The sequence below is a fragment of the Toxotes jaculatrix genome, chromosome 14 (genome assembly GCF_017976425.1).
Source record: "Toxotes jaculatrix isolate fToxJac2 chromosome 14, fToxJac2.pri, whole genome shotgun sequence".
Classification (NCBI taxonomy): domain Eukaryota; kingdom Metazoa; phylum Chordata; class Actinopteri; family Toxotidae; genus Toxotes; species Toxotes jaculatrix.
Window position 1 is genome coordinate 25,336,210 of NC_054407.1, and position 27,976 is coordinate 25,364,185.

Genomic DNA, 27,976 nt, shown 5'->3' on the forward strand with positions numbered 1-27,976 from the left:
ACCAAACTGTATTTTGGCAGTGGAACCAAACTGAGTGTTGAAAGTGGTAAGATGAAGATTTTGTTCAGTTTAACACGTGTTGATAGAAGCAGTTTGCTTCCTGTTCCATCTGAGTTGCTCCAGAGCCAAATCAGTGAAAGGATCAAACTGGATTAAACACTAAGAACCAGCAGAAGCTGAGAGTTTGTTTGTAATGAGAGAGTGATGAATGAAAGGGTGAACTATAAAAGAGGAAACGCTGAGATAAAATTACAGAAAAAGAAAAGATGAAATCTTCCATCTGGCTGAGGTTCCAGCAGTGGAACCAAAGTGACTGTTAACATCTTTTCATGGTCTCACTCTGTGATTCTGTGGTTACTTTCACTGAGTTGACTCCACGTTTGTAAATTCAGTGTGGACATGGACATAGTCCTCAGGCTCTGAGACGCTTAGAAAATCCTGACGAGTTGTAATGAAGTTAAAAACAATGATAAAGATATAAGACGAGGACACGTGACACTGGAAACAACCAGGAAAAGTTCGAACAAATGAGGAACAAAGAAATTTTATTCATAATAATCTGGTTCTTTATCGGTGTGAGAGCAGCAGTATGTGTCACAGTGTGCGTCACAGTGTGAAGGATCAGGGAGGCAGACTTTACTTTGGCAGCGGAACCAAACTGATCGTTGATGCTGGTGAGAGATTTTATATTTTTAATACAATTTTAGATTCACGCTTTCAAAGGTTTTGATAAAACTCTTTAATTTATCTTTTTTCTTCTTTTATCACAAAATCCTGATGATGAATATAAAAGAAAACAAACAGGAAAACTTAACAAGTTTGTTTTAAAATAACACATAATAAATAATTCAGATTAATTCTATCAAGCAGTTTGATAGAAGATAGACAGAGACGACGCGTCGTGCAGCAGTATTTGTCAGAGTGTGTGTCACAGTGTGAATAATCAGGGAACAGACAGACTTTATTTTGGCATCGGAACCAAACTGATCGTTGATGCTGGTGAGAGATTTTATATTTCTGATGCTTTCACATGTTTGAACAGAGAAACTGTTTTATTTTTGTTTGTTTGTTTGTGTAGTCTGACTGATGCAGGCTGTTTTCTGTGGAATGATCACAGAATCCTGACGAGTAACGAGGATCAAACTGTTTTAAACACAATGCAACACAATTTCTTTAAAACATGAACATATTACAACATCATGTAAAACAACATTAAAAAAATCCATGTTCTAAAAATCAGGCTGTAGAAAGATGAAGGATGGAGAAAGTATTTAAAGTAAAACTAAATACGCTGATTTTAAGTGATAATTATGATACAAAATTAAAAAGTTATGAAATGAGAAAATTTTTAATTCAAATTATTATATAATTAATTTTTTTTTCAAAAACTGAGAGATTTACACATTTTAAGTTAAAATAAATCAAAGAATTGAAAGTTAAAATTTTGCCTAAATGAAAGACACACACACACACACACACACACACACACACATATAAAATATATGGGTTTCATCATGTACCGTAGATGAAAACATGAACTGGTTCTTGTTGTCAGGTTTATCTGAATGCATGAGGTTTGTGTATGAGTGTGTGCGGTGGTGTGTATGGAACTGGAGACAAACTGGTGTTCGGTGGCGGCTCGAAGCTCGTCGTGTCCACGGGTCAGTAAACAAACAAACAAACACGTTTTTAAGATTAAAATCCAGTTTAAACGTTTCAGTCATGTGACGTAAACTGATCCCAGTCCAGTGTGTGGTTTGACTGGTTTTTGTTGAGCTGTGTGTCTCGGTGTGACTGGTCAGGGAGGATACAGAACTGTGTTTGGAAATGGAACAAAACTGACTGTACAAACCAGTAAGTAACATGTAGACTGTGTTTTTTTCTTTTGTGTGTGTGTGTGTGTGTGTGTGTGTATATTTATTTATTTATAATATAAAATTGTGGTAATCATCAGGATCAGAAAATACAGAATAATGACATAATGATAATAGTTACATTGAAAGACTGAATTCCTCAAACCCAGATTATTTGATCCAGATTTAAATGTTGTGTTAAACTGAAGAGTAAACAGTAAAAAAATAAGGATTTAATAATCAACAACAAAAAGACCCACAACAGGTTCATCACTGAATTATACAGACACAACTGAATAAAATAAAATGAAAATAAAAACAGAAAATTGATGTTTTACAGCCGTTAACACTCAGACTTTTTCATTTCTTTCATCTCAAAGTACAGAAAAACTCTAAAACCTCATTTTCTCTGAAATTTCAGTCATTTAACTTTAAATGTTTGCAGATGTGAGAACATGTTTATTCATGTTCAGTGTTTGTTCCATGATCTGATCATACAGATTAATAAGCACGGCTGTAAAAATGATAAATAGGATTAGTAAATTAACAGCTGAGCCTGAGACAGACGAGGAGCTCTGAGGTTTTCTGTTAACTGTTCGTCACAGTGTGAGAGGAAACTCAGAGAAACTGATGTTTGGGAGAGGGACTCAGCTGAATGTTGAATCAGGTAAGATGGAAAAAATCATCATTATCATTTTTAAGAAGAGAGAAAGTCAAACAACATTTTTAAACTGCAAATAATCAGCGTGTGGCCGAGTCATTCTTCTGTGGTTGAACCCTGAAGGTTTAGGAGAATAAATCGTTAATGTTGAGAATCTTTCAGCTTGTTTCTGTAGAAGTGAGTGTGAAGCTGAGAGGCTGCAGGTTTTCAGTCAGCTGTCAGTCACAGTGTGAGAACTGGTGCAGAGAAACTGATGTTTGGGAGAGGGACTCAGCTGAATGTTGAATCAGGTAAGATGGAAAAATCCGAAAATCTGATTATTGGTCTGTAGTTGAGTCCTGACAGGTGTTTGTTCAGTGATGAATCAGATGAATTAACCATTAACCAGCAGATTTTTCCTCTTCACTTTGGGAAAATAAGACGCTGAGTGAGTGAGTGAGTGAGTGAGTGAGTGAGTGAGTGAGTGAGTGAGTTAAAGTTATGAGTAACCTGATCAGGTGGAAATTTACTGTAAGGAAAGTAAAATGAGTTTTCTGATGCTGAGTGTTCAGAGAGGTCGTTGGAGAATTTCATCACAAACAGCTGCTGACTGTGAAAACACGTACGAGCTAAAACAAAAAGAAACATTGGAGCTTTAACAGGATGGAAATCTGTGTGAATGTGGAGCTGGACTCAGATCAGTTTTTGTCCTGTGGTGTCTCACGGTGTGACTGGGACTGGTTCTTACAGTAAACTGGTTTTCGGATCCGGGACCAGACTGAACGTCCGGAGCCGTAAGTTTAACATCAAAACCATCAGATTCAGATTTAAGCTCCTCAAACTTCAGTGTAGGAACCAAAGTCTCAGTCAATGTGAAGTTCATGTCTTAGAAACAGCTTCAGCTCAGCTGTGAAACTTTGGTTTGAGCTTCGTGTTTTACAGGTTGTTCACAGAAATAAGTTTTTATCATGAAACAGAAATGAAGTGAAAAGTTTCACTCACACGTTTGTGATATTTAAAGATCAACAGCTGAGAAACAGATGCTGAGGCAAACGGCAGCAGTTTGGGTTTAAACAGCTGAGCTCAGATCAGTTTTTGTCCTGTGGTGTCTCATGGTGTGAATACTGGAGCTGGTACTGGTAAACTGGTGTTTGGATCCGGGACCAGACTGAACGTCCAGAGCCGTGAGTTCAACATCAGAATCAGTCAAATGATTCATTCGGTTTCTTTCTGTCTTCAGTTGATCACATTCCCTCCTGATGTTAACGAATCCTCGGAAACATCCAGATGTGATTCAACGCGATGCTCCCGTTTTAAGATGCTAACAGTTTTAATCCTAAATGTTTTATTTTTACTGAAGATTTCAACACGATTTTAAAAAATCATGTTTCAGAGCTACACAAAAAAAACCCTCTAACTTCCAGAAAATTCTTGAACCAAACTGATTTTTATTGGAAACGACTTTAATTTGTTTTTTTATAACTTGTTTAAAAACAGAATTTGAAAAATAAGACTTGAAGGATTTATTAATGAACAAAAAACTGATTTTAAACTTTAATATTTTGTCTTTTAATCACGTTGAATGAGACTCGTGGATTTTTAATGTGATAATTATTCAAAATGTTCAGATTTCACTTCACAAACTGGCCTTAGCTACAAACACGTTTAGAAACAGTGACTGAACTAAAAGCAGAGGATTATTGATACCTGAGCGCCGCCAGGTTCAGCTCGACAGAACAAACTCTCAGTAGCTGTGTTTAGTTTGTGGAGGTTTGTAGTCGGAGGGTTTTTGCTGAAGTGTTTCCTGATGTGTGAAAACTGGAGGAGGACAGAAGATGATCTTTGGTGCAGGAACTAAACTGACTGTCCAACCAAGTAAGAAACTTTCTGATTCCCTCTAAAAACCTGAGGAACAGCAGCAGTAAAGAATCAGAGTCAGGCTGTCGGTGTGTGGAGAGGTGAGCTCACCTGAGCACAGACTTCAGTCCAGCTCAGACCCAATCAGCACGTCACGACTTTAACATGTCGCGTTGCATTCAGGTGACCTCTGACCTGACGGAGAAACTGGGGTTGGATGAGTCCAGTTGTTTCAGTCTGATGGTTTTTGTCCTCGTCGTCAGTTTTGAGGAGCAGAGTCGGTGTGTGTCTGTCGGGTTGTGTTTTTGTTGTGTGCTGTGTTTGGAGCTGGATCTAAACTGAGCGTGGAGTCGTGTAAGTGTGCTCCTTCAGCTACCGTCAGAACCAGCAGCATCGCATCATTTCCTCAGAATAACAACAACAATAATAATAATAATAATAAAAATGATCTTCCAGGCAGCTGTAGGTTTTATTTGGAGACGTCCTCCATGTGATTGTTTGGTTGATTGAACCTTCACTGTACTTTATGTGAAACCTGCTGCTGCCTGTGAACATCAGGACACTGTGGACGAGCTTCTGTCCTTCTCATCACGTCGTAGATGATTTTCATGTTGCTGGTTTCTTATTTTGTTGGTAAAGAGTTGATGATGCTCTGAGCTGTGAGAGTTTGAGGTTTGTGCTCTGAGACTCGACACTGTGTGAAAAGCGACAGCTACGATAAAATCCTGTTTGGTTCTGGAACCAAAGTGACGGTCGACTCCAGTAAGTCTCTGTTCTGTTTCCGTTCGTTTGGTCTTTTCACTTCACTTCACTTTCACTTCTCAACAACTTTATTGTCACTTTGATCCAGTAAATCCAACGTGTTCACTTCATGCATGTGAATTCTCCACAGAACAGACTGAAGATGTTAGAAACCCAGTTTAATTCAGGCTTAATATGCTGAGATTATTGATCCCAACAAGCAGATCAATAATATCATTATGAACCAAAGCAGTGAGTCATCTGTACATGATATAATGACACAGAAAAGACTCATTTTAAACTTATTGGCATGTTCATGTACTAATGTGAGCTGCTGAGCTGATCTGCAGTCAGATTTTGTGTGAGGACAGAGACACTGTGTGACTTCTTCAGCTGGAGGACGGAAGATTGTATTTGGAGAAGGAACCAAACTGGTTATTAACAGCAGTGAGTAACTGATGATGTGATGTTACAGCTTTAATGTGAGTCCACTGAGCCTGTTATTCCTCACACTCAGTGATTTATACACATCTATACATTTATACTGCATACATGACAAAAGTGTTGAGCCTCAGACCTCAGACCATTCAGATTTCATACGTGAAAAAAAGTCTCTGTCAGTGAATTTATCAAATATAATCTTTGTTTTCAGTTGTGATTTCAGTGACGTTCTCTTCACCTCAGGAGCATGAACAGTTACAGATTCTGTTTGGTTCAGTTGGTCGCTGTCGGGTTTGTGTTGTGGTGCTTCACGCTGTGTGAACGCTGGATATAAGATCTTCTTTGGAAGTGGAACCAGATTAATCATTGAACCCAGTGAGTCCTGATCAGAAATTGAATTTACATTTTTAAAGTGTCAGATCATGAATTGTTGTATCTATACATGAAGCGTTCACATGTTCAGACCTGTTGCAGTGGCAGGCCTCAGACACGTTGGTTCCAGCTGTGGTCTCTGTGCTGTGACCTCTGACCTTTGAGCCTGTAATGGTGGTGCTGGTTGTGCTGCAGTGTTTTTGCTCAGGCCTCTCATGCTGTGTGACTGCTGGTGGACGTGAGCGGCTCATCTTTGGTTCTGGTTCTCTGTTGGTGGTTCAGTCCAGTAAGTCTCATCCTTCATCAGCTGTTTTTGCTTTGTGATGACTCAGCAGCTGCTCAGTTTACAATCCACTTTACTGATGTTATGATATGGAAACCAAACATCTCCAAACCTTAAAGACACAAAGTGGAGCAGTGTTTTTTAATGTGGACGATGCTGCAGAGTCCGTGAGGTTTGTGCACTGAGGCTTTACACTGTGTGACATACGGCTCAGGCAGTGACAAGATCGTCTTTGGAAACGGCACGAGGCTCCACGTTAACGACAGTAAGTTCAGTTTGTAACAGGGTTCATACACAGACACACAGGCTGCTGATCTGATGTTCATTTAAACTTTATTAACACTCAGAACACAGCGAGGAACAACAGTTATAAAAACAAAACACCGACGCCTGAAAGAATCACTGACAAACATCTGCTCCAGCATCTTTACTTAAAACCTAAACATAAAATGTACAAACAGCAACTTTGTCATGTGACTGGAACATAAACATTCAGTCAAATTTAAAAATGGTGTTTTCTAAATGAAGTTTGGTTCAGGGTGCCACTCAGCAGAGTTTGTGTTATGGAGCTTCGTGTTGTGTGAATTCTGGAGGTGTGTATAAGATCATCTTTGGGAGTGGAACCACATTAACCATTGAACCCAGTAAGTACTGATGTATATTAGAAATATTCATATGGAGCATTTTTAAAAGCATCAGAGCAGAATGTGAAAGGTTCACATGTCAAATGTTGTTTCATGTGTGATAAACTGGACATGTTGAGTTTGAGCCTCTGAACAGGAGACTTTTAATGCACCAGCCTGAAAATGATGAAGCTCAAACAATAAGCTGACACTTCTGTTCACTCTGAGCTGCTTTGGGTCCAGTGATGATCAGGCTCTTTATTGTAAAACTCTGACTCAGTTTCTGACGGGCCCAGTTTTCGTCTCCCTTCCTTTGTCCATTTTCCTGGGATGTGTTGTGTTCACTCCTGTTGCTGCACAGATATTTGCGTAGATGAGCTCAGGAGGTTTTGTGCTTTGAAATGATGCAGAGTTTGTTGAGCTGGAGTTGGGATTCAGCTGAATGCTGGGCTGGATTCAGGCTGTTCCTCTAGTTACATGTGGGTTTTAAACCGTGTTCTGGCATCGAGTCAGTGATGTTTGTGTACTGAGGCTTCGCACTGAGACACTAAACTACATGTTAACAACAGTAAGTTCAGTTCCTTTCAACCAGAGAGCGAACACACAAACGGGTTTAAAACGGCACATGAACACATGAACAACAAAGCCGAACGCTGCTGATCGGATTTCACACTCAAAGGTCAAAGAGTCGCTTATAAAGAGCGTAGTGTATGAACGACAGAGAATCAGAGTCATAAACACGTCAACGAAGAAATGATCAATTCAGTATCTTCACTGAAACATCAACACTTAAATGCACATAATGATTATAATGGAAGTGTGTAATGTCCAAACAGCAGCTTACGTGTGTGAATGGAACGTAAACATTCAGTCACATTTTAAAAATGTGAGTTTTCTAAATGGAGTTTGATTCAGTTTGTCGCTCTGTTGAGTTTGTGTTATGATGCTTCACGTTGTGTGACTGCTGGAGGTGGAAGTCAATTTAAAATCTTCTTTGGAAATGGAACCAGATTGATGATTGAAGCAAGTGAGTACCGAAACAGATTATTACCAAATGTTATTCATGGAACACGGGAGATCAGGAAAATCAGAAAATTCAAGTCAGAGAAGAACAAACCGGCTTCATTTCAGTTTTATTTATTTGTTTTCGAGTCGTCGTTTAAAAATCAGCTTTTTTCATCTTTGTAAATGAGGTTTGGTTCAGTTCGTCACTCTGAGTTTGTGTCATGGTGCCTCATGTTGTGTGAATACTGGAAATCAATATAAGATCTTCTTTGGAAGTGGAACCAGATTAACCATTGAACCCAGTGAGTACTGATATAACTCATAAATATTACTTATGTGGAACGTTATTAAAAATCAGTTTTACAGTGTTTTACAGATAAACTATATAAAATTGCTTAAACAAAATGTATATCTAATATTTAATATATATTGAATTCAGCAGTTACTTTGAGTGAACAAAGCAGTTTATGGGTGAATTATATCATCATTCATTCATTCATTCATTCACAAGCCTCAAACGTAAAAATTATGAAAAACAAACAAACTGGCCTCGTTTCATTTGTTGAAAGTAGCTGATATAAAATCAAATGTGAATATTTAAGTGTAAAATTAGTTTTCAGTTTTCTGAATGAAGTTTGGTCTCAGTTCATCACCGAGCGCTGGGTTTGTGTCATGGTGCTTCATGTTGTGTGAATACTGGAAATCGAGATAAGATCTTCTTTGGAAGTGGAACCAGATTAACCGTTGAACCCAGTGAGTACTGAGATCATACATATTATTTATATGAAGCATCATAAACATAAAGGTAAACCTGTGAAGTAAAACGTTTACATGTGTATTTATATTTTTCTTCATCTTTAGATGAAAGAGAAGAAAAATGATTTAGCTAAAAACAAAACTTTAAAGACGTTTCTTTGATCATAATCAAAAATATCAGCTGAATCATTAATTATTAATCAGCAGCTCTGATGTGCAGTGAATGTCAACTCGAGTCTTTAAAACAAAATCATGTTTTTATGAAATGAAGTTTGGTTCAGTTCATCACTGCTGAGTTTGTGTTATGGTTCGTCACGCTGTGTGTATTCTGGTCAAAGTAAGATGACATTTGGAAGTGGAACCAGATTAACCATTGAACCCAGTGAGTACTGATATAACTCATAAATATTACTTATGTGGAACGTTATTAAAAATCAGTTTTACAGTGTTTTACAGATAAACTATATAAAATTGCTAAAACAAAATTTATATCTAATTTTTTTATATATATTAAATTCAACAGTTACTTTAAGTGAACAAAGCAGCTTATGGGTGAATTATATCATCATTCATTCATTCATTCACAAATGATGAAAAACAAACAAACTGGCCTCGTTTCATTTGTTGAAAGTAGCTGATATAAAATCAAATGTGAATATTTAAGTGTAAAATTAGTTTTCAGTTTTCTGAATGAAGTTTGGTCTCAGTTCATCACCGAGCGCTGAGTTTGTGTCATGGTGCCTCATGTTGTGTGAATACTGGAGCTCAAAATAAGATCTTCTTTGGAAGTGGAACCAGATTAACCGTTGAACCCAGTGAGTACTGATATCGATCATATATATTATTTATATGAGACATCTTTAAAAAGTTTAGCTTCCAAATTAGGTTAGAAAATAACATGATTGTCAGAATAAAATAAATCAACTGTGTTAATCAGAATCAGAGTATTGATCCAAAGCTTCACCCAAAAATCATTTTGTTCAGTATCTCTGCTGTAAAGATCAGAATTTACATTTCATTTAAAACAACTTCAGAACAGACAGTTATGTTTCATGGCAGCATTTATCTAAAAAATTCAGCCAAAGCCTCAAATGTAAAAATGATATGTTTCTAAATGAAGTTTGGTTCAGTTCATCACAGCTGCGTTTGTGTTATGGTGCTTCACGCTGTGTGAATACTGGTGGATATCAGATCTTCTTTGGAAATGGAACCAGATTAACCATTGAACCCAGTGAGTACTGATATAGATTATAAATATTATTTATATGGATCATCTTTAAAAACAAACTCCTGTTGATGAAATGAATCATGAAATCATAAACACATCAGTAGGTACGTTAAGCATAAACATTGTTTTAAATCATTCTGGATATTTACATGTTAAATTAATTTCTTAATTTCTTAGATGAAGTTTGGTTTGTTGGTCTCTGCTCAGTTTGTGTGAATACTGGAGGTTGTTCTAAGCTCATCTTTGAAAGTGACACATGATCAGAAATATTTTCCATGTGGTTTCTTTAAAAACAAGCGATCGCAGACAAACAGACGCTCAGTTGTTGTAGTAAGCTGTGTTAGGTTGTAGTCAGAGTCTTTGGTGGGTGATCAGCTGCTGACAGTGATGGAAATGATTGATTTGACTTTTCAGGATCATAAGATCCTCATCAAGTGGAAAATAATTCATATATACTTCATAAATGATCCATAACACTGTTGTCAGTTACAAAACCTGCATCATCTATATGTAAGCTTTTCAGTAACGAAGAAAACATCCCATAATAACACCAAAAATGAAGAATAGAGACATAGAGACAAAGTGTGGATGTGCTGTCATGATCATAATAATCAAAAACAAAAAAAACAAACAAACTGAGATTCATCAACGTATTAATAAAGTCATTTGACTTTAATGCTTTAATGTATAATTATCATCAACATTTACATTCAGTTCATCAAAGGGAAACAGGGACTTTCTTTGATATGTACAATATTTCTCTGATTGGACAAAACTGTAAAAAATCCTGTTTCCTAAATGAAGTTTGGTTCATACCTGCTGAGTTTGTGTCATAGAGCTTTGTGCTGTGTGACTGGTGCAAATCAAAATAAGATCTTCTTTGGAAATGGAACCAGACTTAATGTTCAACTCAGTAAGTACTAACATATGTCATACATGTTATTAACATGAAGGCGTCGCTAAAAGCAAACTTTTCAGCGTTTTTCAGGGATAAACACAAAATTCCTTCCACTTTTCAGACTCATAAAACCAACAGAAAGTCAAAGTGATTCAGTTTAACACTGTTCTCAGGTGGAAAACCTGTATCTCTTTAATTTGGCTGCTGCTGCAGTTTAGGTGCCATCCAAAGATTTAAGGAACAGTAATTATAATAAATACATCAACCAAATAAGTATTAAAGAAAAGAAATAAAAACGATTACATTAGAAGAACCAACCACTGAAATTACATTTAGGTGTAAATTCAGTTTTTTTATAATGAAGTTTGGTTCAGTTGGTCACAGCTGAGTTTGTGTTATGGTTGTTCATGTTGTGTGAATACTGGGAACCAAAAGCTGATCTTTGGCAGCGGAACCAGATTAACCATTGAACCCAGTGAGTACTGATACTAATCATAAATATTGTTCATGTTTACAAAGGTTTTTTGATCACGATATAATTCAGTAGAAAACTTATCATGACCATAATAATAATAATTCATCAAAATCAGGAGCAAAAATTATTGTGGCTAATTTGTTCAGTATCTCTGCTGTTTTCAATTCAAAAAGACGTTTGGCTCCTTTCATCAGTCTGCTCAGTTTGTGTTACGGTGCTTCATGTTGTGTGAATGTTGGAGGTGGGACAAAGCTCATCTTTGGAAGTGGCACCAGGTTAAACGTTGAACCCAGTGAGTACTGATACAGATCATAAATATTATTCATATGCAGCATCTTTAAAAACAAAGTTGTGTTGATGAAATGAATCATGAAATCAAAAACACATCGAAGCTTTGTTGTTAATCACTGGTTTGTTTAGCGTCTCTGCTGCACAGTAAAAGTCTGAATCTAAAACTCACTGATGATTTAAAAATAATAACAACACATTTTTAATGAAACAGTGACCTGTTTTCTTCAGCTGGACAATAGTCATTCAGACAAAAGTCTCACATGTAAAAATGAGATTTTAAATATAATTGATAACATTTGTCATTTATCATGTGGTAGTACTCTTAATGAAAATGGTAATCTATTTTTATGACCTGAAGTCTCAACAATCTTAAAATGATGTTTTTTAAATGAGGTTTGGTTCAGTTGGTCGCTCACTGAGTTTGTGTTATGCTGCTTCATGTTGTGTGAATACTGGAAATAAGCTCATCTTTGGAGGAGGAATCAGATTAATCATTGAACCCAGTGAGTACTAAAACACATCATAAATATTATTATATGGAGCATATTTCCCAGCAAACCTGTGTGGATCATATAAATCATAAACACAGCTGTAATGATCCAGGTCACATTAATTATAAGCATCAGTGTAACATTCAAAAGCATCATCACAAAATCAGTTAATTTAGTTTCTCTGCTGCACAGTAAATCCAATCAACATGTAAAACTGATTATTGATGGAAACTGATAACGGTCTATCAGTCTGCTCAGTTTGTGTCATGGTGCTTCATGTTGTGTGAATGCTGGAGGTGCAACTAAGCTGATCTTTGGCAGTGGAACCAGATTAACCATTGAACCCAGTGAGTACTGATATAGATTATAAATATTATTTATATGGATCATCTTTAAAAACAAACTCCTGTTGATGAAATGAATCATAAAATCATAAACACATCAACTGTTGTGCAGTGTATCAGTCAGAGGCATCGCTGGTAAAACAGCTTGTTGTGTGGCTCATGGAAATTCACAGAGAATCAGATCATGACGAGTGTTAATGAGGCGTCTTTACATGAAAACATGTAACAAACGTGTTTTACATATAAAAGCAGAATGAACAGCTGCTGACAGTGATGGAAAACGTTTGAACTCTTTAATCATAAAATCAGCACAAATTTCAGGCGAAATTCTCAAATTTCTTAATGAAGTTTGGTTCAGGTCGCAGAGTTTGTTTTGTGACTGGAACAAGTATAAACTCACACATACACCAAATATCGACATTTATATTTTAATTATGATATAAATGTACAAAGCAGCTTGGTCATGTGACTGGAACATGATCATTCAGTTAGATTAAAAACGATATTTTTCTAAGTGCAGTTTGGTTCAGTTGGTCACTGCAGGGTTTGTGTGATGATGCGTCGTGTTGTGTGAATGCTGCAGATAAGCTCATCTTTGGAAATGGAACCAGGTTAATCATTGAACCCAGTGAGTACTGATATTAATCATTGATGTTTGATGTGGAGCATCTTTAAAAACTAATCACCCATAAAACCCAGAACAGATCATTAAAAACAGATGGTTATTAGTTGAAGTAAGTTGTGTTAAGTTGTTGTGAGCTGAACATGATGCTGCAGCTGTTCAAAGATTTACACTCAATGGTTAAAAGATTGTTTTGATCCTAATTAGAATCATAAGAAACACATCAGCTGAGAGAGCATTAAGTTTTAACTGAAGTTTGGTTCAGTTCATCACTGCTCAGTTTGTGTGATGGTGCTTCATGTTGTGTGACTAATGTCAATCAAAATAAGCTCATCTTTGGAAGTGGAACCAGATTAACCACTGAACCCAGTGAGTACTGATACTCATTTCAAAATGATTTCAAAGGAGCATCATTAACAGAAAATTAAACCTGTTAACATAAGAATATATATTTTTTAAAGTTGTAATTATCTGGACTCATTGATGAGTGAACAGCCGCTGACGATGGAAATGATTCATTCAGCTCATGATCACGTAGAAAATAATTCAGACAGAAAAATCATCAAATTTACACCAAAAAATCCAAAATCATCGCACTGCAACAAAAATGAACATAAACATCCGTTTTTAACAGTTATCAGTGTAAGAGAACTGACTGAAAACTGTTTGTCATGAATATGAAGATTTACATGTTCTTTATGATATGTATTTATAATGTCTCACTCATGTAACTGGAATGTGAGCATTCTGGCACAAGTTTCAAATGTAAAAACTATATTTTTCTAAGTGAAGTTTGGTTCATGAAACCACACAGTAGAGTCTCTACAGTAAATTTCAATAATGTCCTGTTGTTTTAATAGAAACCAGTTTTTGTGACTGAACCATAACGATTCAGACTCTCAGCTGTAAAAACACGGGTGATATGAGAGGAACAAACTGCTGAATCAAATCTGAAGTTTGAGCTGATATTTGCAGTTGCTGCTTTTACAATTGAACTTTGGGTCAGTTTCCTCGTCGGCTGAGTTTGTGTTATGATGCTTCATGTTGTGTGAATACTGGAAGTGGATATAAGCTGATCTTTGGAAGTGGCACCAGGTTAACCATTGAACCCAGTGAGTACTGATACGTTAGAAATGTTTTGACTTCAGTTCTTTAACATACAGTAAATCCCAACGTTTAGTTTATCTATAACATATTTATAATACATTTATTATAAAAACTAAATAGGGACTTTAACTGGTCAGAAGTCATTTTTGAAATGAGGTTTGGTTCAGTTGGTCACTGCTCAGTTTGTGTTATGATGCTTCATGTTGTGTGAATACTGGAGGATTTTCTAAGCTCATCTTTGGAAGTGGCACCAGATTAACCATTGAACCCAGTGAGTACTGATATAAATCATACTCAGCGTAAACAAGTTTTTTAAAAATCGGCACAAAGTAGAAAACGTTTGAGTGTAACAGCGCTGTCGGTTTGGAAGCTCTGTCTTCTCATGTTAAGTTTTCACAAATTAGAGTTTTGTTTGACAAACTGCTTGAACAGTTTCCTCAATCAGAACAATGAAAATCATAATTACTGTTTGCAGAGTAATAATTATCAGTGTATTAATTCACAGCATGAAAACTGTGAGTATCACTAATTTACAATTAATTTTAGAGTTTATATCATAATTATCATTTAAATGTACAATGAACAAATTGCTTTTATGTAGCTTGACTTCAATCATTCAATCAAGTGAAAAATCATATTTTAAATGAGGTTTGGTTCAGTTGGTCGCTCACTGAGTTTGTGTTATGCTGCTTCATGTTGTGTGAATGCTGGAAATAAGCTCATCTTTGGAGGAGGAATCAGATTAATCATTGAACCCAGTGAGTACTAAAACACATCATAAATATTATTATATGGAGCATATTTCCCAGCAAACCTGTGTGGATCATATAAATCATAAACACAGCTGTAATGATCCAGGTCAGATTAATTATAAGCATCAGTGTAACATTCAAAAGCATCATCACAAAATCAGTTAATTTAGTTTCTCTGCTGCACAGTAAATCCAATCAACATGTAAAAGTGATTATTGATGGAAACTGATAACGGACACATAAATGTTGGTGTAATAGTGAGCTGTTATTTTTCAGCTGGACAATAATCATTCAGACAAAAGTGTCCAACATAAAACACAGCTTGTATGAGACACCAGGACACGTGCTTTCAGTTATGCTGAATGAAAAAGAAGCTAAATATATAAACTATTTTTCCCCTTTTTCTAAATGAAGTTTGGTTCAGTTTGTGACATGGTGCCTCACACTGTGTGACTAATACAAATCAAAAGATCGTCTTTGGAAGTGGAATCAGATTAACTACTGAACCCAGTAAGTACTGATACAGAATTTTACTGGTTTTATGTGCAGCATTGCTTATAGCAGGTTTGACTGGTGATGGACGGGAATAGATTGGTAAAAAGTCGCGGTCGTTGGTGAGTGAACAGTTACTGACAGTGATGGAAATGACTGAGTGGACTTTTCAGGCTCTTAAATCAAAGTAGAAAATAATTCAGTGTAACACTGTGTCAGGTAGAAAATATATTTGGATCACAAACATGAAGAATCTGCCAACTACAACAAAGATTTTAATAAGATTCATGAGCACATTAAATACATCACCTGAGTCATTAATGTAGTAATCAAGACTATTTGTGTCCAGTAGAGACAATGAACTGAATAGATAAAGTACATCTATCTACTCAGTTCAGTGTCTCTGCTGAACAGAAAATATTATCATTTACATTTAATTCATAATATTATTAGTTTTCATTTTGGATGAAAATAGTGACTTTAAAAAAAAAACAAAACCTGAAGCTGATGTAAAAATGTTTTTTTTTCTAAATGAAGTATCGTTAGTTCAGTGTCTCCTCTGAACAAAATTGACTTTTAATTCACATTATTAAGCAACTTATTGTTGTGTGTGGTAATGTCATGAAAACAAAAGTCTCATTTGCAAAAATACAGTTTTTCTAAATGAAGTTTGGTTCAGGTCACTGCTGGGTTTGTGTAATGGTGTTTCATGTTGTGTGAATGCTGGAGGTGGATATAAAATCTTCTTTGGAAAAGGAACCACATTAATTATTGAAACAAGTAAGTTCTAATCTAAATCTAAATTATTATCAGCGCAGTAGAAATGAACGCGATACAACATTATTGGTGAAACGTCTGTATACCTACGATTTCAACTTTTCACAAACTAAGAAAAACAGTTTCTGTTTTATTTGGATGATGCTGCAGTTTAGGTGTCATCCAAAAATTTAAAGTCATTTTTTTGTGACTGGTTAAAATATCATCTTCATCATTTTTATCTTAAAAATGATCATAATAAATATATCGATGCCTGTAGATCAGGATTCATCTCTTTCATGATGCAGTTTAAAATATTTTTTTCTAAATGAACTTTGGGTCAGTTTCCTCGTCGGCTGAGTTTGTGTTATGATGCTTCATGTTGTGTGAATACTGGAACTGTAGGAAAGCTCATCTTTGGAAGAGGCACCAGGTTAAACGTTGAACCCAGTGAGTACTGATACGGATCATAAATATTATTCATATGCAGCATCTTTAAAAACAAAGTTGTGTTGATGAAATGAATCATGAAATCAAAAACACATCGAAGCTTTGTTGTTAATCACTGGTTTGTTTAGCGTCTCTGCTGCACAGTAAAAGTCTGAATCTAAAACTCACTGATGATTTAAAAAGAATAATAACAACATATTTTTAATGAAACAGTGACCTGTTTTCTTCAGCTGGACAATAGTCATTCAGACAAAAGTCTCACATGTAAAAATGAGATTTTACATATAATTGATAACATTTGTCATTTATCATGTGGTAGTACTCTTAATGAAAATGGTAATCTATTTTTATGACCCAACAAAAGTCTCAACAATCTTAAAATGATGTTTTTTAAATGAGGTTTGGTTCAGTTGGTCGCTCACTGAGTTTGTGTTATGCTGCTTCATGTTGTGTGAATACTGGAAATAAGCTCATCTTTGGAGGAGGAATCAGATTAATCATTGAACCCAGTGAGTACTAAAACACATCATAAATATTATTATATGGAGCATATTTCCCAGCAAACCTGTGTGGATCATATAAATCATAAACACAGCTGTAATGATCCAGGTCAGATTAATTATAAGCATCAGTGTAACATTCAAAAGCATCATCACAAAATCAGTTAATTTAGTTTCTCTGCTGCACAGTAAATCCAATCAACATGTAAAAGTGATTATTGATGGAAACTGATAACGGACACATAAATGTTGGTGTAATAGTGAGCTGTTATTTTTCAACTGGACAATAATCATTCAGACAAAAGTGTCCAACATAAAACACAGCTTGTATGAGACACCAGGACACGTGCTTTCAGTTATGCTGAATGAAAAAGAAGCTAAATATATAAACTATTTTTCCCCTTTTTCTAAATGAAGTTTGGTTCAGTTTGTGACATGGTGCCTCACACTGTGTGACTAATCAAAAGATCGTCTTTGGAAGTGGAATCAGATTAACTACTGAACCCAGTAAGTACTGATACAGAATTTTACTGGTTTTATGTGCAGCATTGCTAATAGCAGGTTTGACTGGTGATGGACGGGAATAGATTGGTAAAAAGTTGCGACAGTGATTTTAATAAGATTTATGAATCTATTAAACACATCAGCTGAATCTTTAATATATTAATCAAGACTAAAACATTTAGTTCTGGTTTAAATCATGTTTTATATGAAGTTGCTGCAGTTTAGGTGTCATCCAAAAATTTAAAGAGTCATTTTTTTGTGACTGGTTAAAATATCATCTTCATCATTTTTATCTTAAAAATGATCATAATAAATATATCGATGCCTGTAGATCAGGATTCATCTCTTTCATGATGCAGTTTAAAATATTTTTTTCTAAATGAACTTTGGTTCAGTTTCCTCGTCGGCTGAGTTTGTGTTATGATGCTTCATGTTGTGTGAATACTGGATCTGCAAGAAAGCTGATCTTTGGAAGTGGCACCAGGTTAAACGTTGAACCCAGTGAGTACTGATACGTTAGACATGTTTTAAATGAAGCAGATGTTGCCAGTGTTTTCCACAGAAAGTTTGCCTCTGTTGTCAGGTGGAAAACGCGTCTTTAGATAACCCTGAAAATGAAGAATCGTTCAGATAAAACAAAGACTCAAAGAGTTTTTATGAACGTAAACTGCTGGAAAATTGTTATGATCTTAGTAACCACATACATCAGGTGATTCGTCGCTTTATTAATGAAAAGCACTGACTTCAGTTCTTTAACATACAGTAAATCCCAACGTTTAGTTTATCTATAATATGTTCAGTTTGTTAGTCTGCTGAGTTTGTGTTAAGGTGCTTCATGTTGTGTGACTTCTGGAAATCAATTTAAAATCTTCTTTGGAAATGGAACCAGATTAAACATTGAACCCAGTGAGTACTGATCCACATCATGAACAGTGTTAATAAGGGACAGTTTAAAAAGGACAAACTGAAATGATTTAATAAACATACAGAGCGGAAACTAAAAAACACAAGTGATGAGATAAAAATAAGATATGAAAAGTAGGAAATATAGATGCATTAATGAATGTTGTATAAAGAGATTTAATACCAAAGTAAATTCAGTTATTGAGACTTTATGTTCCCACTGATTCTCCAATCTCGCCCGTAAATGAGATAAGAGCTAAATGGCTAACATCAGGTAGCGCTGTGGACGCTGAGCGTTCCCGTTTGACTCGTCCTTCAGTCGGACTCTGAGGCTCTGAAGTGGCTGTTCACTGATTTACTCACTTGCTGTGTCAAAGCTTTTTTTGTTCATTGACTGAACCAGAATGTGAAGTTAACCTGAACCTGTGTGAACTTTTAGATAACATTACAACACTACTGTCACTTCATGTCACCTCTCCAAGCTTAGCTGAGTCAGTGAGGTTTGTGCACTGAGGCTTCAGACTGTGTGAATGTGAACAAGATCATCTTTGGAAGTGGCACTAAACTGCATGTTAATGCCAGTAAGTTGAATTCTTTTCATTCTGTAAAGTTTAAAGCTTCATTTAAAGTCGACAGACTCAGTTTTCAAACACTTTACAGGCGAAAACAAAAACCAGATAAAAGCAGAAGATATTAAAAATAGCGTAATGTAAACTGGTAGCCAGCTTTTCTTTTATCTCCTGAAAAATGATGAAAATCAAAGTTTGTTTTGAAGGTTTTAACAGATGAAATCATAAACTGAGAAGGTGTGTGAAGCAGACGACAGAGGAAATAACAGACGTTTTATTTAAAGGAGTTTAAAACGTTAAATTTTACCACCTCATTCAGTTTCATGTGTAAATCCGATTTTATCATTTTTCACATGAAAACACTTCGTGAGTGTTCAAGCCTCAGGAGGTTTTCGTTGTGTGGGTTTGTGCTGTGGGACAAACAACCCCAGAGTGACGTTTGGATCTGGAATCAAAGTGACGGTAGATAAACGTGAGTCCGCTCAGCTGAACTCTCTGGTCTCAGTCAGTGACACGTCACAGGTTTACTTTATTTTTTATTATTATTTAAACATTTCAGTCTATTTTTCTCCACTGAGAAAATATAACAAACATAAATATAATAAGAACTCATTCAGTGAAAATTAGAACATGTTTGTATTTTCACATTTAGAGTTAGTGACTTCTGTCACACTCAGCTCAGGGTCACAGTGAGATTGTTCAGAGATTTTTCCATGGACAGATAAAACATGATGTTAACAGCAGCTGTTCCTCATTAAAGTTCAGTTCACTGTATTACAGCACTGTGAGCTGCTTCACTGTTGATATGAAGCTGCTGAGCTGTAGCCTGCAGTTTGTGTAATGGTGTCCTCTGTTGTGTGAATACTGCAACTTACAAGCTGATCTTCGGGTCGGGGATCAGGCTGAACCTTGAAGTCAGTAAGTCAGTTCCATCACTATTAGAGCTTAAAACACGACTGCGAACTGTTTTATTTCATAAAGTTCAGGAGAGCTAGTCAGTTTGAAGCTAAATGTCCATGCGATCCCTGCGATCTTTAAAATGGTGGATCCCTGGTTGAATAGAAATAGAGCTGTCAGTTTGAGTGCACTGTTTCTTTAAATGCCTTAAAATTGATGCCATCATGATTTATCATTGCTGTTGGGTAAAAACCTCGTGTCTCAAATCTTAGTGATTTGTCTTTAGTTTTAGTTTTCAGTTTTCCTCACAGTGTCCACATGCATCATGTCCTCTGATGGTTTTTCCTCCATCAGTTATTGTAATGGCAACAAACACAGTGTGTCGTATACTAAGATCACCTTTGGCCAAGGAACAAAACTGATCATTGATACAAGTAAGTTCAGAGGATGATGGGAGGAAAAGTTTTTCTGAGATTGAAGTTTAATGTTTGCGAATACTTCACCTTTCCAGTCGAAGCTCTGATATTACCATGTGTGTTTCAAGTATTTTCATTTGGCAAACTACGTAAAAATATAGATAAAAAATTATTTAGTCTTTGAATACTCACATTAACTGTGAGTCGTAGCAGAGGAGGCAGAAGTGAAGAAGCCAAATACAAATTAGCTGCCACAGTTTTACCTGTTTTTTTGTTGCGTGCAGTTAGTGTGAGTTTGAGAGGACAGCTGTCTGCGTAGTTTTTGTTCAGATCAGATTCACTGTGTGACTTTTTCTGGAAACTACAAACTCATCTTTGGAGAAGGAACCAAACTGACCGTAGACAGCAGTGAGTATTTCTGCCTTCTGCCAAATCTGCTGCATTTAACTTTTGGAAAGCTCCAAACTGTCTGTCTGTTTGGAGTAAGGAGAGTAACATCACCCACATGGGAGCAGGTCATCAATCAATTTCTCTGAAGAGATTAAAGGTTTTTATCCAACTGCAAAAATGATCAAAGGTTATAATGGTTTGACCTTCAGGACATTTACCCTCTGACTCTGACCCACCAGTGGCTCCATCTCTACAGACTAAGGTTTCATGGCCCAGCGCTGATTGACTGTACATAACTTTGATTAATAAGTTCTTTTTGAGTTTCTATATGTGACGAAACATTTGTCATATTTCCCCACGGGGATTAATAAAGTATCTCTATCTATATTTCTATTTAACAGAAAAGTCAATAATTTAAGATACTGAATAACAATGTTTCGTCACTGGTAGAAACTGGTAAACCATAAACTCTGCAAACAAAATTGAGTGTAGAAAAATAAAACTTGCAGTTGATGTGATCATATTCTCATTTTCATGTGAGCTCTGTAGTTACTGTTAAAGGCAGAAACACTGTGAGACTGTAACTGGAAACCAAAGGTTACTTTTTGGTGAAGGAACGAAGTTGACTATTGAATCCAGTGAGTATAATTTTAACTCTGAAGGTGTTTCTGCTGTGACATCTGACATCTGAGATCTGCTCGAATACTTGGAGTACATTTACAATATTTTTAAAAATTTGTTTAAATATATTGAGTGGCTTTACTCTTTATGATGATAAATCAGTTACCGTTTGGCTGATTTCAATTTCTGAAACATCTTTTCTTACAGTTGTGGCAGTAATTTTCCTTTAGATTTTTTAAAAAACTGAGCCCTGACCTGTGAACTGTAACGCTTGTATCTGCACGAGGAAACAGTTCATGTAGTTACTATGCAGCTCAGACTGACTGTGTGACTACATCTGGAAACTGGGCGATCATTTTTGGAAAAGGAACCAAACTAACTGCAGAGAGCAGTGAGTATCCCAAATACCAGTAATAAAATGAGCCACTTAATGACCATGGTGTTGTTTACTAGGAGCTAAAATGGCCTTATGGTCATAATGGTTTAAAAAAACACATTTTTAGTAATGCTATTGTTACTTTCAGAAAACTTTCATAAAATTAATGTCTGTGTTTTATAACTTTAAAATATTAGCTGCTTGTCACTGTGTTAATGTTACTGTGTTTGTCAGAGTGTGACTGGCTCTGTGGCAACTAAACTCTCCTTTGGTTCAGGAACAAAACTCATTGTTGCTTCAAGTAAGTTACACTATCTGTTCTGAACCTAATTCTGAATTAATATTTTTTTTGTTGCTTAAATGTTCAGAACCTTGTCGATATATAACACAAACTCAAACTAGACAAACTACGCAACATAATACCAGCAAAAAAAAAAGGCGGCCTTCATTTTTACTTCTATACATATAAATATAGATATAAAATAAATAAATGCATTGCATTGACACAGTTTAAATTAAAACCTATAGCCTAAGTAAAGCTACGCTGTCATGACGCATTTTGCCAACATGCATGTTTTCGTCAGAATATGTCAAACGTGTCTTAGAGTCAACTCTTTAATATATTTAACGCGAGGCCTCGATCAGACTCTTTTACTATCAAAACTAAAAAAAAAAACTCTTAAATTGCAAAATATTTCTCCTGTTTTTACATCTAGATTGTTGTGACTAAATATTATACTTAGTGACTGAAGCAGAAGCAGCTCATGTGGTTATTGTTCAGATTAGATCCACTGTGTGACTGATGGAACAGGAAACTATAAACAAACTTTTGGAGATGGAGCCAAACTAACTGTAGAAACCAGTGAGTATCAAGAATTTATAAAGATAACGTTAATATAGTTGGATTTTTAGGGAGTTGGTCTGGAAAACAGTGAGTTCATGCAGAAACAGGACAGTAAAATGTAATGACACATTTTGGCAGCATGTATGTTGTATGTTGACTTTGTCAAGCAATTTCGCTATGAAGCTTAATAAACTTCTTCAGGTGCAGAAATTTTAACTAATTTAAGCTCTTAACTATTAAATCAGGTCATTTGTTGTCAGTTGCTGTAATTTGTGTTAATTTAAACAGCAGCAGTTTGTGTAGTTATTGTTCAGATCAGATCCACTGTGTGACTACTGGAGGAGGAAACTTGAAACTTTTATTTGGAAACGGAACCAAAGTAACCGTAGGAATCAGTGAGTATCAAGAATTCATGTATTCATTAGATAAAATCACTTAACGTATTAACAGTGGTCAGAATAATGTTCAGATGTGGCTAATGCATCTGAAATAATGGGTTGTGTGTAGCGTTTGGACATGATGTGTTAATTATTGATGAGATGAGCCGATGATAACTGTGGCTCTTATACACTTTGGCGTCATTAGTAAGAACAGAAAAATACAGAATTACTGTTTGCGTATGTGCTTAAATCCCTCGCCGTTAGTTTCTTTAGACATCAGATATTGTTTTGAGAAGAAACAATGTGTGACTGGTTCTGGGGGAGCGAACTGGAAAATCATTTTTGGGGAAGGAGTTAAACTAACTGCTGAGGCCAGTGAGTATCATGATTATTCAGGGTTATTATTGTCTGTTGGCTTTTTACTTTAACCTATATGTATATGTAATGAAGGTCAGACTATTGGAAAACAAGTCTATAAAAGTAAAGGATTAGTGCTATAAAAATATGTTCCACAGACATTTCTCAAATTACAACATAAGTCACTTGGTGAACAGAAAATATTTAATCACACTATATACACACACTATCCACCATGATTTTAACCTTATTTTTTAACCATAATTGCTTCTGCATTTCATTCAGAATTATAACATTCTGTTAATCATATTATATTTGATGTATTAACCCATTTAACTTTATTTAGAATCGTTCTTCAAAATTTACTGGAGTAAACCAACTAAATTCATTCAGTCCATCTCTGGGTTCATGTGGTTGCATTTCTCAGAGTGTGTCTGGCTCTGGAATTTCTAAACTCATCTTTGGATCTGGATCTAAACTGGTAGTTGTTTCCAGTAAGTTAACTCCATAATCTTCTTGCTTGTAATTTAATACTGCAGCTGCTCAAAACTAAACTGCATAAATGTAACATAATAGAAATTATTGCAGTTAACAACATATTTTTTCATATAGACTTTGTTTTTAGCATTGCTAAAACCATAGCAGAGTTTCATAATGAAATTGTCCATGTAGTTATTGTTGAGTCAGATTCACTGTGTGACTGCAGGAGCAGGAAGCTTTAAACTCATTTTTGGAGAAGGAATCAAACTAAGTGTAGAAACCAGTGAGTATTAAGAATTTATCTAGTTACATGATACACTGATTTAAAATGTGTTTTATGGTTACAGTAAATACCATGACAGCTAAATGTCAAGTCAGGTTGGTTTTATTTTCTTTAGCCACAAATCACAAATCAAAACTGAAGACAAAGTCCTTCATTTGTGCATTTTGTTAGTTTATCATTAGCTGTACATACATTTGGTCCTTTCCCCTCAGTTGTCCACCTCGGTTCGTGTGTTTTCATTACTCCTGCTGTCACAGTGTCTAAACTCATTCTTGGCTCTGGCATTAATTAAAACTTGAAGCTGGAGAAACATAGTTTAGATGGATACTTGATAAACTATATCACTGATTTCACTGAAAATGTACTTTCAATGATTTTTACGCTTTCGAACACCCTGAATGACGACAATGACAGTGAAGATAAAGATTCTGCACCACAAAATGCCATAGGGAGATACATGGTTTTCACAATAACAGATCGTCCCTTTCTGTCCTTTAATTCTAAATTATGTAATCAAATGCAATCATTTAATCTTACTTAATAGTTTGCAGTTAAACAGCAGTATCTTTTTCTTGTTAGCTGTAACTATTCTCCCTTGATAACAAAATAGTCCATGTAGTTATTGTTCAGATCAAATCCACAGTGTGACTACTTCAGGAGACAGAAAGCTGTTTTTTGGAGAAGGGACCAAATTGACAGTAGAAAACAGTGAGTATTAAGAAATAATCAATTATTCAAAAGAAAAAATGACTGACGTCTGTTTTTCATGACGTTTTATTTTTTGCTTTACAAACACCATTCATACTTCGAAATACAAACTAATGCTACATTTTAATAAAAACAATGTTTAGATTTTCAAGGAACGATGCAAATCTCTTAAGCACAAGTCACATGAACCCAAAATAATTAAGAATACTCTCTAAAATTAATTAGTATGTGTCATGTAACACAATCCTGGATCCTTAAAAGTATTAAGAATCTATCAGTAAAAATACAGCTGTTTGCAGATGATGTGATTAAATTTGTTCATGTCAGGTCCTTTGGCAGTTTTTGTTGAGGGAACAAACATTGTGTGACTGGGACGGGAAATTGGAAGATACTTTTTGGGGATGGCATCAAACTGACCATAGAGGACAGTAAGTTCAACTATTATTATTGTAAATCATCTAGAATTTATCCACAGAGGACATATAAACTAAAAACTGATGACAGGACAAATATCCACTTTAACCTGTCTGTTCCCATTCAGTGTAATATATACATGTACATATATTATTACATTGTATAGTAATCCACTGATTTCTGATGACACCCATTTTATTTTTTCTACAATCTCAGTAGGAGACAGACAGGTTTCCAAATCATAACTGGAGACATACAACATTTAAAATGAGCAAGGTAAAATTTTAAATAGTGGATGTAATTCAGCTTGCTTTACAATATGCCTCCATGACTTTCTCCAGACCCACTCTGAGTAAATGACTTGATAAATTTGTGAAATTTAAACAAAAAAAAAAAAATGGTAGTGGCAAAATAATTTTATTTGTGTTTCTGAACTGATGGTTAGTTGACTGCTGTGTTGTTTTCATGCTCCAGAAACTTTCAGTGTTTTGATCTGATGGTTTGTGTCACTGGGTTTCTTAATGTGTGAATGACTATGGGAATAAGATCACATTTGGCTCTGGTGCAAAACTGAGAGTTGAATCAAGTAAGTTGCTTTATTCCTTTGTGAGTAATCATGTTTAATCTATTCGAACTCTCGGAATTCAGCATTTTCAGCTGGACCTAAACCAGAAACTTATATACTTCAAAAACTTTTAGATGACTTTTACTTTAGATAGGAACTCCCTTTCACCCACGTTTTAACATTCATATTTTTCATACACACATTTATGGTGCTTTGGTTTTTTTAGTCATATGTTTACAATTCTCATCTTTAATTTAAATTCCTTTTAAGCCAAATAAGATCAATAAGGAATATATTCCTTCCATAGAGCCTTTCAGATACACGCAGAGTCACTGACCTCAGTTTAAGTAGAGGAGGTTCTTACTGTGTGACTGGTTATGGAAACTCAAAACTCGTCTTTGGATCTGGCACAAAACTGAGAATTAAATCAAGTAAGTTATTTTATTCCTTTGCAAGAAACAATGGCAGACTTAATTAAAACGTGGCCTTTAAAACTCCAAAGTGCATCGAGTTCATTGTTAGTTCGGGTATCATAACTGTAATGTAGCTGAAATGTCCACCAGCAGCTTCCACACAGACCAAAACAAAAAAAAAAAGATGGACCATAAGACAAAGTATTTCATTTCTGAAATATTACCTTCTATACGAGTTCTGTACACTCTGAATAAATTTTTACTTGTGACTAGTTAGATATAAATCGATTAGTTTGGTAATGAAATAGTTTGTGTCTGTGATGTCGGGATTTATGTAGCTGCTTTTCTTGTTGTGTGACTAACTTTGGGAATTCAAAGCTCATCTTTGGTTCTGGCACAGAACTGCTGGTTGAATCAAGTAAGCATTTTTATTCATATGTAATCTGATGCGTTTGATAAAATGTGAATCTAAGAATTTGGCATTTATCACCTGATTCTACAGCTGGCTGAAATGTCCATCAGCAACTTCAGTACAAATGAGAAACACTAGTTGACCTTTGACTACAGACAAAAAGGTTTTGTAGTGTTTCATGGTTTCCTACCTTGTCTGTACATAACTGTAGTAATAGTTTTATCTCTTGCTTTATTAAGTAGATAGCTTCGTGAAGAAATAGTCCATGTCATTGACCTCAGGGTTTGTGTCGTTGTGTTTCTTATTGTGTGTCTGGCTATTCGAATGACAAACTCATCTTTGGTTCTGGTGCAAAACTGATGGTTGAATCAAGTAAGTTACTTAATTTGTAAAATAATAACTTTGATCTAATTAACTCTTTGAATTAATTTTTAAAAAATCTGGTTCTACAGTGGCTGAAATGCACACGAGCAGCTCATGTATGGAGGAAAAAATGCTAGATGAACCTTTTAGTTCAGATAAAAACAGCTTTTAAAACTCCTCTATGGTCCCAACACACTGATCAATATTTGACTTTCTGTACAGACCTTTGTGTAATTCATGTTGATTCTTAAACCTAGTTACTTTTAAGCCAAATAAGAATTACAAGAAACACCTTTAAAAAAAAAAAACAAAAAACAAAACAAAAACCTGTTCCAAGTATAAACAGAATTATTATGAGGAAATAACCAGTGTCACTGACCTCAGGGTTAATGTAGTTGGGTTTGTTACTGTGTGAATCAATACTCGGGCAACAAACTCATCTTTGGTTCTGGTGCGAAACTGGTGGTTGAATCAAGTAAGTTATTTAATTAATTTGTAAGAAATAACAAACAAGTAACATTGAATTAATCTTTTTCACCTGGTTTAACAGTTTCTGAAATGTCCACTAGCAGATTCAGTAACCAAAAAGCAAAAAAACCCCAAAACCTCTATTAATGCTATAAACTTAAACTTCAGCCAAAAACAACTTTCAGACCTATGTAAATGTTTCATTTATGAAATATTACATTTATTGTGATTAATCATATGTCATGATTCTTGTACTTTAATCCAGTTGTTTTAAACAATCCCATAGAGGATTAGTAAAAATGTATTTTTACATATTAATAAAATATCACAAAATAGAACCAAATATCTTCATATGACATTAAGTAACGTCATAATTGTTCAGAGCAGATCCACTGTGTGACTGCTTCAACAGGAACTGTGAAGCTGATACAGACAGCTGTGAGTACTAACAGTTTAAAACTTATGATGGAAGGAACATGATAAATGGATCTGAAAACAAATTTTAGGATCATTACATTTTAATGATAACATTTTTCAAAAAATGTATTAATTAACAAACGTTATACATCCAGTAGAAAATTCTGCTGGAATTTCAATTCAAAAACTCTTAATATACATCTGTTTGCAAATGATTTA

General features: G+C 35.3%; 1 protein-coding gene across 1 annotated transcript in view; it reads left to right on the forward strand.

The window, feature by feature from the left end:
• The window catches only part of LOC121193496 (M1-specific T cell receptor alpha chain-like), a 41,447-nt gene that overhangs the window by 1,560 nt on the left and 11,911 nt on the right, over window positions 1-27,976 (forward strand). The window contains exon 2 of the mRNA XM_041055856.1: window positions 2,459-2,520. Coding sequence (XP_040911790.1) covers window positions 2,484-2,520 — 37 coding nt within the window. The 5' untranslated portion in view covers window positions 2,459-2,483. The remainder of the gene's footprint in view (window positions 1-2,458; window positions 2,521-27,976) is intronic.